General features: G+C 41.6%; 1 protein-coding gene across 4 annotated transcripts in view; it reads right to left on the bottom strand.

The window, feature by feature from the left end:
* The window catches only part of CSNK1G1 (casein kinase 1 gamma 1), a 126,594-nt gene that overhangs the window by 77,112 nt on the left and 36,996 nt on the right, over positions 1–12,486 (bottom strand). For 2 of the 4 annotated variants that reach the window (XM_085300703.1, XM_085300702.1), the window contains one exon: positions 2,594–3,012. The exons of 1 other annotated variant lie outside the window; for it this stretch is intronic. In XM_085300703.1, coding sequence (XP_085156829.1) covers positions 2,594–2,774 — 181 coding nt within the window. In that variant the 5' untranslated portion in view covers positions 2,775–3,012. Of the gene's footprint in view, positions 1–2,593; positions 3,013–9,825; positions 10,019–12,486 lie in introns of all 4 variants that reach the window. One more of the 4 variants, XM_085300704.1, reaches the window with a different exon arrangement.

Here is a 12,486-nt window from a genome sequence, read left to right as displayed (position 1 = left end):
GGGGGGGGGGGTAGTCTCTAAGCTTTTACAAGCCACCTACCCTGCAGTCTTCCCAAGGGAAAAGCCACTTAACGCACTTTCATCTTATTACTCCAGGCCAGACACTGATTTTTGTTTTTATTCCTTTCCCATTTCAGCAGCTCTTTCCAGCTGAAATCCTACTGTACTGCTCCAGCATGACTCCAAAAGCTTCAAAAATAATCTCCCTGGAGCTGTTTATTTACAACAAGGAAGACCGACCCTAAGCAGCTAACTCGATATTCACAGAAAACGGCTTCACTCCGTGACACTGCTTTTCCTCCCCACCGAGCAATCAGTCCCCTAGTGAGCTGGTGTGTGCTGATATAAAAAGAGCTTAGAGTGAAAATAYAACACCTGAAAAAAGCAATTCTTTGGAGAATTGGAAAATACATTTTGCCCTTGTTTACCAGTCTACAGACAGTGCGTGACTTTGTGCTTCCTGTGTTTACTGAAAGCACTCACTGATGCCTTACTTCGCTGAAACCACATTAAAAAAAAAAAAGCAGAGGTGGCTTGCCATGCATCTCTGCAGGACGGAATTGTTAGACTTGTTTGCTCGTATTTCAGACGTGCTGCTTCTCCTTCCCCATAGCACAATTCAGYAATGATTAGCATCGCATCTGTGCGAGCCAACAGAAGTTCTTCAAGCCATAACGACTGGCAAAAAGTGTACGAGTTTCAAGTAATAATACAGCTTAAGGACCTTACACTTAATTCCCATTATCAGTGTGCCTGGCCCTTTGCCCAAGTACAGCGAGTTACAACATACTCTGTTAACCACTATTAGCAAAACATTTACCATGGTAATTTATCACTGTACCAAAATTACAAGCCATTCTGTTAACAAGTAATTCTTTTTCCATAGCTAAAATTGAATTTCTCTGTAAAGCAATCTTCTCCAAAGCAAAACCCCTTGTTTAACATCCATGCTTTGAAACAATACCTTAGTTAGAAACCTGAGAGCCAAGCCTTCAAGCTGCTAAAACTTTGAGAAACGTGGAAAAAAAMCAAATCTTGTTTCCAGGGTTGTTGGAAGTTGGACACCAGCTGCAKAAAAGCAAGAGCCATTTACCTGGAGGGATCCAATACACCTGCTGAACGTTTGAAGCAGACACGGAGTCGCAGCTATGGACATTTGCRTTTGGGGGTCCTTTCCCTTTAAAGTATAATTCTCCAATGCAATACATCAAAATAATGCAACACAGCTATGCATGTTATGTTATCATGAGGATCCAAACTGTATTATCCTCAGGCATCAATAATGCCCACGTGCTGTATGTTCACTCTTCGGGAATTGGGAATTTTTGTCCCTCATCTCACTTTCTCCACCTTTGCAGCATTAGCTGTACTCCTGTAAGTCAGTACAACTTCTCTGACACAAAGTTGAAATCAAAATAATCAATTTACRAAGAAAATAATAGCAACCTAGTTACTCTTTATATTATGGAGAGGTGTCCTGTCCTGTAGATACAGTAGCCAAGCCTTAGAAAGAARTGTGGTCATACATAGATCCTAAGCAAGACTCTACAAAGCCTCTGCTGGTAGTTATAATTCCTTGATGGTAGGTTACCTGAAGCAGTTTCCCGACCAATTTATCTATGAGCTCTTCTCTTTAATTTCACCTCTAAGTAGTCACCAAGTTTCAGGCAGAAGGTATTTACATCAGTCCACCTGCCTTCAGCACTTTCAAATTCATCAGCACAGCAATCCACTTCATTCAGCAGAAAACCCAGAAATGCAAGCGTTTTTAAACAGGTCCATGTGAGACTATCACAAGCTGTTTCTTCTAATTGAAAAAAAATAAATGTATTTATCCCAAAGTTTGAGAGCTCAGAAGCATATAAYCAAAAACACCGGCTGCTTCCCTTCTTCTCATTTAAAAAACAAACTCAAACACCATTAACACATCCTTTGTTTAGGATGACTTAAGAGCCCAACACAACACAGTCCGCAAAGCCATCTGTTTGGGCAACCAGCTGCAAGACATGCTGTTAGAAGACCAACGGACCAAGAAAAAGCAAGGGCTAAGAGGGCTAAAGCAGCCAGATGGCTCGGAAGCCCCAGCTGGCTAAGAGCAGGGTGCGAGTCAAACGCATGGGACAGATCAGGGAGTGGATGATGGGGCAGAAATTAGGGCACCGAGGTCAGTGAAGGACGTGGCATAGAGAARATGCAGCTGAGCACTGGGGAACAGTCTAACCCATTCCTTTAAGGAGATGTTCTAACTTATGAACAAGAGATTGAGAGCAGGATTTAGCAATCCAGACAGTTGAGAAGACTTTTTTTCACTTTAGGCAAGACATTCCGCGTTGAAGAGAACAGTCTTCATTGTTGGGACTGTTCAGATTTTGCATCTTCGACCTCTCCAGTGCACTCACTTTGACTTTATGCAAATAAGAACAGTGTTAACAGTTACATTTTCTGAGTCAGAAGCTGCAGGTAAGGTGGCTCARCACTTGGGAAACAAGACAAACACACCAATTTCTTAAACCAGAGTTAAGTTTTATGAACTTATATTCCAGCAGTGAAATGCTAACCTGGATAACAGGCCATTAAAACAGTTGCTTCTTACCTAGTCTGAGTTCTCCAAAGTTCCCACACCCAATCTTCTTGCCCACTCTGAAGTTAGGTCCCACCATAAGAACACCGGAAGAGGCAGATGAACTCGATGGTCGAGAACCGTGCCCGCTCCTTCCCGGCATTCCTTTCGTCGTGCGCTGCCTTTCATCCTTTTCCCTATTAGAATGGTCCATGATCTTAGTGAAAGATCTCTGCCAGCGAGCTGGCAGAGAGGAATTGGAGTATGCACTCTTCTTCTTAGAAGATATATATATATCCAAAAGTATCTCAGTCAGGGTTCAAGAGTGTCATGGAAACGCATGTAGTTCTTTTGGCACCATATCCAGTTTCCTAATGCATCTTTATAATGTACCAAGTGGTCAATTATGTTCTTGAGAACTTAATAAAGGCAAGCGGCTTTTGGTTTCTTACCTGGGGAAAAGAAAAAAAAAAAGATAAACGAAATGAAAATCATTATTTTAAAATACCAAGAGAGAAATGTACAACATGGCAAACTTCCAGTATTTYTCCAAAGCTATTTAGGCCTCAAAGAAGTTAACAGCTATGTATTAACTTTACTGTTTTCCTAACAGTTTTCTGATAAAAAAAAAGTCTCAACATCATGAAGATAAATAATGGCCCATCCACTGCTCCCTACTCAAGTTAGTATGTATAGTATTAGTCCTAATAAAAATAATTTCAATTACACCAGAATGTCAGGTGGAAAGAAGATACRGAGAACAAGATCCATCTTTAAAGCAACTGTGAAGGCTAAAGTCTGTGAATGCATGAAGAGGTAAGTCTAAGTGTTATGCAAAAAAGCCAGACAAAAAGTGGCAAGTGAAAGATGCTAGAAGAAAATACTGAAACACTTAAGAAATTACATGCATCTAGTATACCAAAAGTCATAYCCTACCTAGGTTTGCATCTTCAAAAGTTAACCTCAAATGTTTGCTAATTGAAACTGGTGCCTCAGAGAGGCTTGACCAAATCAAGACTTACTATTTTTAAAAGCTTATGGAATTTCCTGAAAGCTGTGTCAACATACAGTTCATATTGACATGTCCATCTTTAATGATTTAGTTTCCAAATAAATGAACTTTTGCAAAATACATTTTAATGCAATCAGGCAAGAAAGTCAGAGGCCAAAATCTTCTCCAGCAGCCCAAACATAACTGGCAAACAAAACCTGACAGTTCCCCAGGAGAAACTCAAGTATACCTCCTGCCCTGTATGCCCAAATTTGTCTCCATTATATCCCCGTGCAGGCCTTGCAGGCAACTCTGGACTACACCAGAGAACACACTGGTGCATCTAATAAGCACCAGTCCCTTCATTTTGTCAAAAGATTACAAGAAACAGATGCTTGTCACCAACAGCACAGCAAGGGAAAGGGTTTCTCTGTGCCTGCAGGCCAACCTGAAGAGACAGGCTGATGCTGTATGGATCTCACAGGTCCTGGCTTTACAAGTGCAGTGAAGGAAACTCAAGATGGACATCTCACCGGGAGATCTATCCTGGAACATACACTCGCTCTGGATCTTTAGAGTAGCCAAGTGATCCAACTGGGGCCCCTCTGTAGTCAGAGGCAACTTCCATCATTCAGGAGTGAAAACCCGAAGCCTCTGTAGCAATAGCCCAGTTCAGTCTGATAGGACGGTCTGGAGGTCCTGAAGTAGGAGTAGGTGAGCTTCTCCTCACACCCAAAGCAATGGGCAGGAGGAGGGAAATGGTGCACTACACTTTGCTTGTACAGATGCTGCACACGGAACGAGCACACCTGGTGTTAGACAGTAGATGTGGATGCACTAGTGACCATGGCACAGTTCTTGAGCAAGAATCTACAACTAGAATACACTTACCTAGAAGCATCCCCCATATCCCAGGAATTATACATACTGAGTTATATTTCTTTAGGGCTCACTGTTGCATTCAGTTTTCCAGATGCAAATAGAAGAGTTCCTGGATGATGCTGGAAACGGTTTGTGCCATAATTCCATGTGGWTATCTACAGCTAACAGCATCAATGTTTGCATGGAAGTTAACAAATACCTCCAAAGTCAGCAGAAAAGTGCTAGCTGAAATCACCTAAACCAGATTCACTGTGGAAGGATATAGTCAACTGAATGCCGTCAGGTACACCCAGAAATACAATTGTATTTGCGGGATTTCAGAACTATTAAGGAAATTGGCTCAATGATCCTGCAATACTTTCATAGCTTATTTTTCAAAGGGATTTGGAAAGGGTTTTGGTTGTTTCACAACATGCTGAAGCTAACCTGCCTATTTCCAGTCCTCCAAAGTCCAAAAATAAAACAATTACTATGCATCCACAAACCAGTGGCATGGAACAAGTGTTAACTCTTGAAATACAAGTATACTTTCCCTGATCTTCCAGTTGTGGTACACTTATTTCTAGAAATTTGTTTTGATCTGAGTCATCTGCACACAAGGCAGAAATCATTCACAACAGATCCAGAACACGCTGGTTGCTGCCAGCACAAAAATCCAGCTTCTCAATGTGAACAAGGCTTTAGCACAAATCTGATTTTTTCTATCCATTTCCATTTGCAGCTCTAGAAGTATGCACAAAAGAGGGCACAGTTTTCCTCTGCTTGAGCATCTTCAAGTTTTGTTTTTGTTTTTTAAGAAATCCCTTAGCAAAAAGAGCAAAGATTAAATAAAGAGATATACAACTTGAACAATAGTATTTGGGAATTATTTTCCAGTGCTTGGGTATATAGATCATTGGAGCATCTACATCAAAYGGAGTCTGAACAGACTCCTCCTTCAGTGGAAGGATATCCGTCTCTCAGCMGGATGTTAGAAAAACAGTCAACACACTAAAGAGGAGCTAAATCAGCAATCCACATACATGGACCAGCTTCATGTGATGTGACAACTCCACAAGAACATCCCATCTTTAAGTATGTACTGATGTTAATAGTCTAGTTCAGGTTGCACAGCTTACAATCCACAGGATATTTTGTCTAGTGCACAACTCAGCAGCTCTTTTCCACAGGGGAAAAAGCAGACGATCCTTTGTAGCCTCTTTTCACGGAGATGGAGCCCTGTAGAAAATGCCACACAGCACATTTGCAGCAAACCCAACAGGTCGAGAACCRCGAGGTCAGAGATCTGTACTGCGGGCATACTACAGTCTGGCTCTGCAAGCGCAGAAGCTGCGGCATAGAGCTCTCGCGTGGTAGACAACTCTGAACTGCCATTCACGATTAGACACCGCTGGCCTAAGTTCAGAAGAATTGAAGATGCTCATGTCCAAGAAACTCAATCTTCAGTATTACCAAGCCTTCCTTGTACCTCCAATACAAGGAGCTCAAGCTTTAATAGTTAAAACGGAATACGGATTATCAGGATGTATCCATTACAGGTAAACAGGACAAACTGGTTCTTCATCATGGAGACTCCCAACACACTTTCAGTAGCGGCATTCATTTTGATTTAGTGCCACTTAAAGTTGGCTGCGTGGATACTAGCAAGCAGGTAGTTACATTTGCTTTGCGTGTACATTGCTTTTAGTGTGACACTAAACAGGAACAACTTCCCCCAAGTGATATGCTGGTACAGCTCACAAAAGCAATGATGGATGTCCTGACAGATATCCAAAACCACTTYGGTTGGACCCAACCCCCATCTGTTCCGGGAGAAGACTTGAAAGGAAGAGAGAAAAAAATAGCTAAGTCATTGAATCTTTTTACTTCTGAATAGAAGCCATATGTGCATGGATGATGGTGTGCTTTTAGGGCTGAGCTGCTGAGCTAGATGACTAGGAAAAGATGAGTAGAACAGAGGAATTATATGAATGAAAAGTAACACCTTGGAAAATACACCAGATCCTATCAAAGCCAGGAAGGAGTTTTTTTTTTTTTTTTTTTTTTCCTGGATATCAAAGTCATTTTCATTGAGGGGGCAATCCATGTGCAAGAACTACAGACCTCACAAAAAGGGTAACAAAAAGTCTCTACCAAGAGCAAGTAAGACTAGCTAGATGGAACAAGTAGACTGTAGATGCAATTCTATTCCACTGCTTCCCTCCCCAGAAGAATTCCTATCCAACACCTATGAAACTATCGCTGAAAATCAAAAGCAAAACTATGGTCACATCAAATGAACGACAAGCCCTGGGAGGCTGCCATTTCAAAAACASAACAGCAACTTCTGCTATGCTCCTTCTCACCCCTAGCCAGTTTACTGCTGGAAAATAGCACACAGCATTTTGAGAGACAACAAGGACAGCACAGTTCYGTGGGCCAAGAAGATACCAATATGACAGACTTCATGGAAAGTAGGTTGAAACCCCGAAGAGAATAACAGAACTCAGTGATTCTCTTCCTTTCAGGGTTTTTGGCAGAAGACTGCATAACAGTGAAGTCAAGAGGAATGATAATGTTTTGGAAAAGTTGCAGAGAGATCTTTAAAACTTTCTTGCTCATCTTGAAATTCAGCTAACAGTTGCATGTTAACCAGAAAGAAAAAAAAAGTCTATACAGAATAAAACCATAGGAAAGGATTTCAAAACAGCTCAATTAACTGGAGGTGGAACGGAAAAACAGAGAGGCTGTTTAAGAACGCGCTACAATTTACAGCATCTGCCGTACGGTACCAAAATCCATTTAACCTTCCACCTGCCCATTCTGCCGTACTGATTTACCACCAGCCTACAACCTGCAGAGCTGATCTATCCAGAAAACAAGAGTGTTTTGCAGCAGAACCTAATGCCTAGGTGTAGATCTTCTCCAAGCATTTAGGTAGCTGCTGCCAAGAGATAGCATCATTACAGAACATGAGAATTTTACCCGCTATGATAACACAATAGAGCTGAAAGCCGCCAAGAGGCTCACACGCACAATTCAACACGGTTCAAACAGTTCATAATATTGGAGTTGACCTCAATTTTCAGCTGGCGGTTGCAGGGCAGGCCACGCTGAAGTAGTGATCCATTACACAACTACGTTATTCCTTCAAGGAATTCCTTCTGAGCCTTGATACAAGTTGCTCTCTTCTTCTCCGATCAGATTTAAGTCTAAACTCTGCTCAAGGCAAGCGCGCCAAATTTCAGATTTGACGGCAGAGATGAACCGCTGTCTGACTCTTAAAGCATCCCGCTCACTGCTTCTTGGACAGGACAAGCAACTCTGTTCTTCTCAGGGAGAGTAAGCAGGCTGAGCTCCACCACACATTTTCTAGCTCRTGCAACAGCTTTTTAACAGTTATAAGTCACAACGCCCCCATTCTTCCCTGTTCCCCACTGTTCTTCTAATTTGTGTAAGACTTCCTCCAGGGGAAGGATGGAAAGGTCACACCTGACAGTTTGAGAACGCTAAACATCCTCTTTTTTAGCTGAAAGCCTCTTGCAGCAAACAGGAATTCAGATCAGCAATGAAAGAGTGAATCGCCTGTTTGATAACCTTCTTATTATGGCAGACACTATTAGCAGATCCCAGTTGTCAGGRCACCAAATTGCACAAAGTTTTCTTCCATATCTTTTATTATTGCTATTATATAAAAATATGAGTGTAGTAAATATGGCATCAAATACGGCTTTTAAGAACTAACAAAGAAAAAGCACTTGTTTTCGAAGAGAAGCAGGAGAACCACCAAGACTAGACTGTAATTTGAAGTCTGTCACATTAATATTTAAAGACTACTCAGAACACKAGAACTATTTCCTGCCACAATACGAACTTTTTCATAACGATTTTCCTTCCTACCTTTCCACCCACTCAGCAAGATTGCTGCCGAAAGTTACTTGCATTTAAACAAAGCTGCAGGAAGATATTTGCCTAATGGTGACTCAGTTCGATTCCAGTATTCATTTCACTAAAATATACTTCAAGACCAAGGAACAGTTATTTAATAAAAGAGATATAGGGTTGAAAYGGAGTTACTTAAAGCACAGCTAGTTCAATGAAGAAGCTAGCTCAGCCATGCTATCCTACACACCCAAACACTTAGGACTCAAAAATTTTAATTACCACCTCACCTCTATCAACAAAACTGAAGTGTGAGGGTTACAAACCAGCTTCTAGCCAGCACTGAAGACACCTGCCACAGTCAGGTTGTCATCGGTAACGGCAAAGGAATATAGTCTAGCCGGAAGATGTATTGATTCCTGAGCACTCATCGTGACAACATAAGCACAGCACAACTCTGTTCTGGCACAGCAACAGAGCTCATAAGACTTAATTGAGAAAACAGGTTGGTTATGTCTGATAGTAGTAGTAGTAGTAGTAGTAAAGGACAATGTAAACAAGGGACTAGTGTGAGTCAGTCGAGCAATATGTACTCCTGCCCTTCAGAAGGAAAGGCTTGCTTCCCTTGCACTAAGAATTTCTTTGACCTACTTGAGACACTCTGGAGACCTTACCGAAATAAGATCCGGAGCTGTCAGAGTGCCRTTTTGTAACGCAATTTCAGATAATTGAGACAAATATTGCAAGTGAACATCCCTTTCCTCAAATCAAATCAAGCAGACCTGATCCAGGTCTGCGTGTATTTTTGATTTGTCTGGGAGTGAGGACACATGCTAGCAATCAAACTGCAAATGCTCGGCACATGGATCACCACCCTAACAAATGGGAGTAGTTTGGCCATAAAGTTTACCTGCTCTTAACCCGAGAACTTCAAGGAATTCTGTAGGGACGGATGATCTCATCCTACCCTGTACCAAACCCACAACTCCATTTCTCAAAGCAACTTTAAGATTGTTGCTTTAGAACAGGACAGGCACATGACTCCTCATAATATTTTCCAACATTCCCCCATGTACACACGTAATGCTTTTGGTAAGTCTCTTGATCCTAGGAGTGTTTTCCAGGCAAGGTCTACTACTTCACATGTGACTTCAAAGACTTAACATTCTCCAAGGCTCTCAGCTGACACGTTCTAAGCATAAGGATGAGATCACTAGCTTCCATGCTCACTCCATGTAAARAGGAGATGGCAGCATGATGACAGCATCAGATGCTCACTTTGCACAGATCAAGACAACCAGTTCACTCTTTAGAAAAGAGATAACCAGTATGCAGGTTACAATGATTATTTTAAAACCAAGATGCATGAGGTGTTTCCTCAAGTTCTCAGTATCTCCTAATTCCTTTTATCATCTTACACCCTTAGGTAAGTTGGCTTCACGTGTCCTACACTTCACTGCAACATTAACAGCTCCCTAGATGTCAATGCTCTTCCTATATTAAACTGAGATAAGAAAAACCTTTCACTCACGGCTTCGTTCTCTTCCATACTGATACACGCTGTCATCATCTTCAGTGCCCTTAGCATCTTCTCTTCCCACCACCTCATCTCTTTCCTTCCATGACGTTCCACTTCTTACCCTGCTTCTGCCCATGCTACTTTCCAAAAAGCTTCTTCCAAAGCCACCCAGTCACACACTTCTGGTAAAGTTTGTGTCCACCAACTGGAAAGTGAAAACATTCTTTGAGATCTGTCCTGCTACCAAGCAGAAAATTTACAGATAACCTAGTACCCCATCTTGGCCTGACCTGGAAGATGATCTTGGCTGTTCACATAGGCTAGCAGTATGACTGCAAAGTCATACTAATCTGTCCATGCTCTCTGTAGCCATTAGAAGTGTATGTTTTTGCCTTTTCCTCTCACACTCCAGAGCCTTCTGCTTACCTGGAGGGTCTCCCGCTCCCCCAGCCACCCAAGAYATTCCCCCAGTGAGCTTCTTGTTAGAGGAGTGTATTTCTACTATTTGATCATACACCAGTAGTACCTCTGCAAACCATTACAAAAGAGATGAGCATTCACCTGCACTTTCCCAAACAGCACTAGACTGACCTGGTTTTAAATGTCCTCTCTATTGCAAAAAACAGCAGAAAAACTGAAAAAAGTAGGTCAATTTTCTCTGTTGCAGTTTAAAGCTAGTAGCAGCATCAAAAAAGTTGTTGGCAGACTAAGGCAGGTGGGACTACATCATGTCAGACGTCCCACATTTGGAAAATTCTTTATAATCTTAAAGGTTACAGGTACATTTTAAAAATTAAGAATTGCTTCCATTTAATTGTTTGGCTCAACAACTTATGGAGTTGGTTTTGTACAGCACTTTATAGACAGACAAGTATCTTAAAGTRAGGCATACAAATGGTATTTTTTGTCTCAGTTGTTGGGAAGGGTGAGGGACAGACAACTGTGGACCTCTACGTTCATGAATGCACACAACTATCAAGTTTACACACTACAGTTACATAGTTTTGGCACAAAGGGAGGCACTCAAAACACACGTTACTTCATCTCCCACTCACATCATTTGCCATATGAGAGAAGTGAACTTGCATGAAGTCTTTTCCTTGAAGATTCTGTGGACTTGCTAACAAGCACTAATTGTACAACCCTCAAATAAACGTGCTGGCGAGTTATGTTTAAATGAATCTGTTTGGATGTTGATTGTTGTCACTAAGAAGGGTCCAAGTGCCCGCCATGCAAGTTCACCCTTGGACTTTGTTCTTAAAACCCCAAGCTTGATGTTTAAGCCAAGAAGGTTATGAAGGAAAAAGTTAGCTCTTCCAAACAAAATGAGTTAAAAAAAAAAAGGGGGGGTTATCTCAGGGAAGTGGTTTGTGTGATGCAAGCTAGATTCACTGACACTTCTTTCTCACTCAATTTTAAGCAAAACAAAAGGCCATGAAGTTCTAAAGCAGCCATGTATGCATATTATTATGCATTATATATGCACCACAATCTGTCAGAAAACCAGAGGATTACTGCACTTTATGAACAGTTGTATTATGCTGGAACAGCTAAACGAATGGTTGGACATCTTAAAAAAATATATATATATAACCCAATRAGACATTCACAGTGATATCACAGTAATATGCACTATTTTTAGGCTGATAGGAGGAAAAAAAGACTAAAAGGCAACTGCCAGCTCCGTTCTAGTCTATGTTGTGGCTTGTTGGAGAAGTCAAACAAACATCTCTCTGCAAAAAAGAGGCTTACAAATCCCCCCTCGTCGGCAGTAGCACCCCTGAAAAACACAGGTGTTCAGCCCACATGCAACTGTCTGTGCAACCCCAGGAGTTCTGCAGTCCTAAGAGGCAACTGCTACATACCAAAATTTGAGAGCTACGACTTCACACTACACCATTGCTGGCTTTAAAATCCAGTGTATGAAAGGCTTCTTGAAGATTGGTGAACGCGTGAAGTTTAGGATACTGTCTGTTTGCAGAAAGAGGCTAAGTAAGACCATGCAAGATCAGGTACCAGCAGAAATAGATGCTTACGAGGATGCTGCAGAGGAAATAAAGGGGAAAAAGCCTGACAGCAGACCTGGTATAGACTAAGAATCCTGCAGACGTTCTCTTCTCTAACATCCAGGTACCACAGCTACTCTTTTTTCCCATCCCAGAAGTATCAGCTTACTTAACAGCAAAAACAGAGCCTCAGGTATACCTTCTCTATCTCCTTCCTCTCAGGCAACATATTTGAAGAAGAAAGGGGGAAAAAAATCTACTAAAGAAGAGGTTACTTCTAGGCAACCAAGTGCATCTTCAAGTTATAATTCACATTAGGTAAACTCTCGTGCTTGGATGGCATGTAGTGCTTAATGGATGCAGCTTGCATCATCTGGTGTCACAGGTGTGCAAATTCCTTGTCAAGACCACTAGCACAGCTTGGGCTCTGCAGGAGTGCACTTGGATCACAGGAAGCAACGCCACTTTTGTAGGTGAAAAGCTTAACCTCAATAGTCCGACTGTTTTTATCTGTGGACTGCCTGGCAAGGAAAAGAAGCCTGGAGGATGAGTTGCAGACAGGTTCAGATAGCTTGAAGAGACTGGTGTTTTGGTTGGTAAACACACACACCCTCTGCATTATCCAAATCACAAAGTGCTTTTTTCTGCTTTCAGAAAAGAACACAAG

This window comes from Rhea americana, unplaced genomic scaffold, assembly GCF_003343005.1.
Source record: "Rhea americana isolate MKP2758 unplaced genomic scaffold, rheAme1 scaffold_168, whole genome shotgun sequence".
Taxonomy (NCBI): domain Eukaryota; kingdom Metazoa; phylum Chordata; class Aves; order Rheiformes; family Rheidae; genus Rhea; species Rhea americana.
The sequence above is the reverse complement of the archived record's forward strand: the minus strand, read 5'-3'. Positions and strand labels throughout refer to the sequence as shown.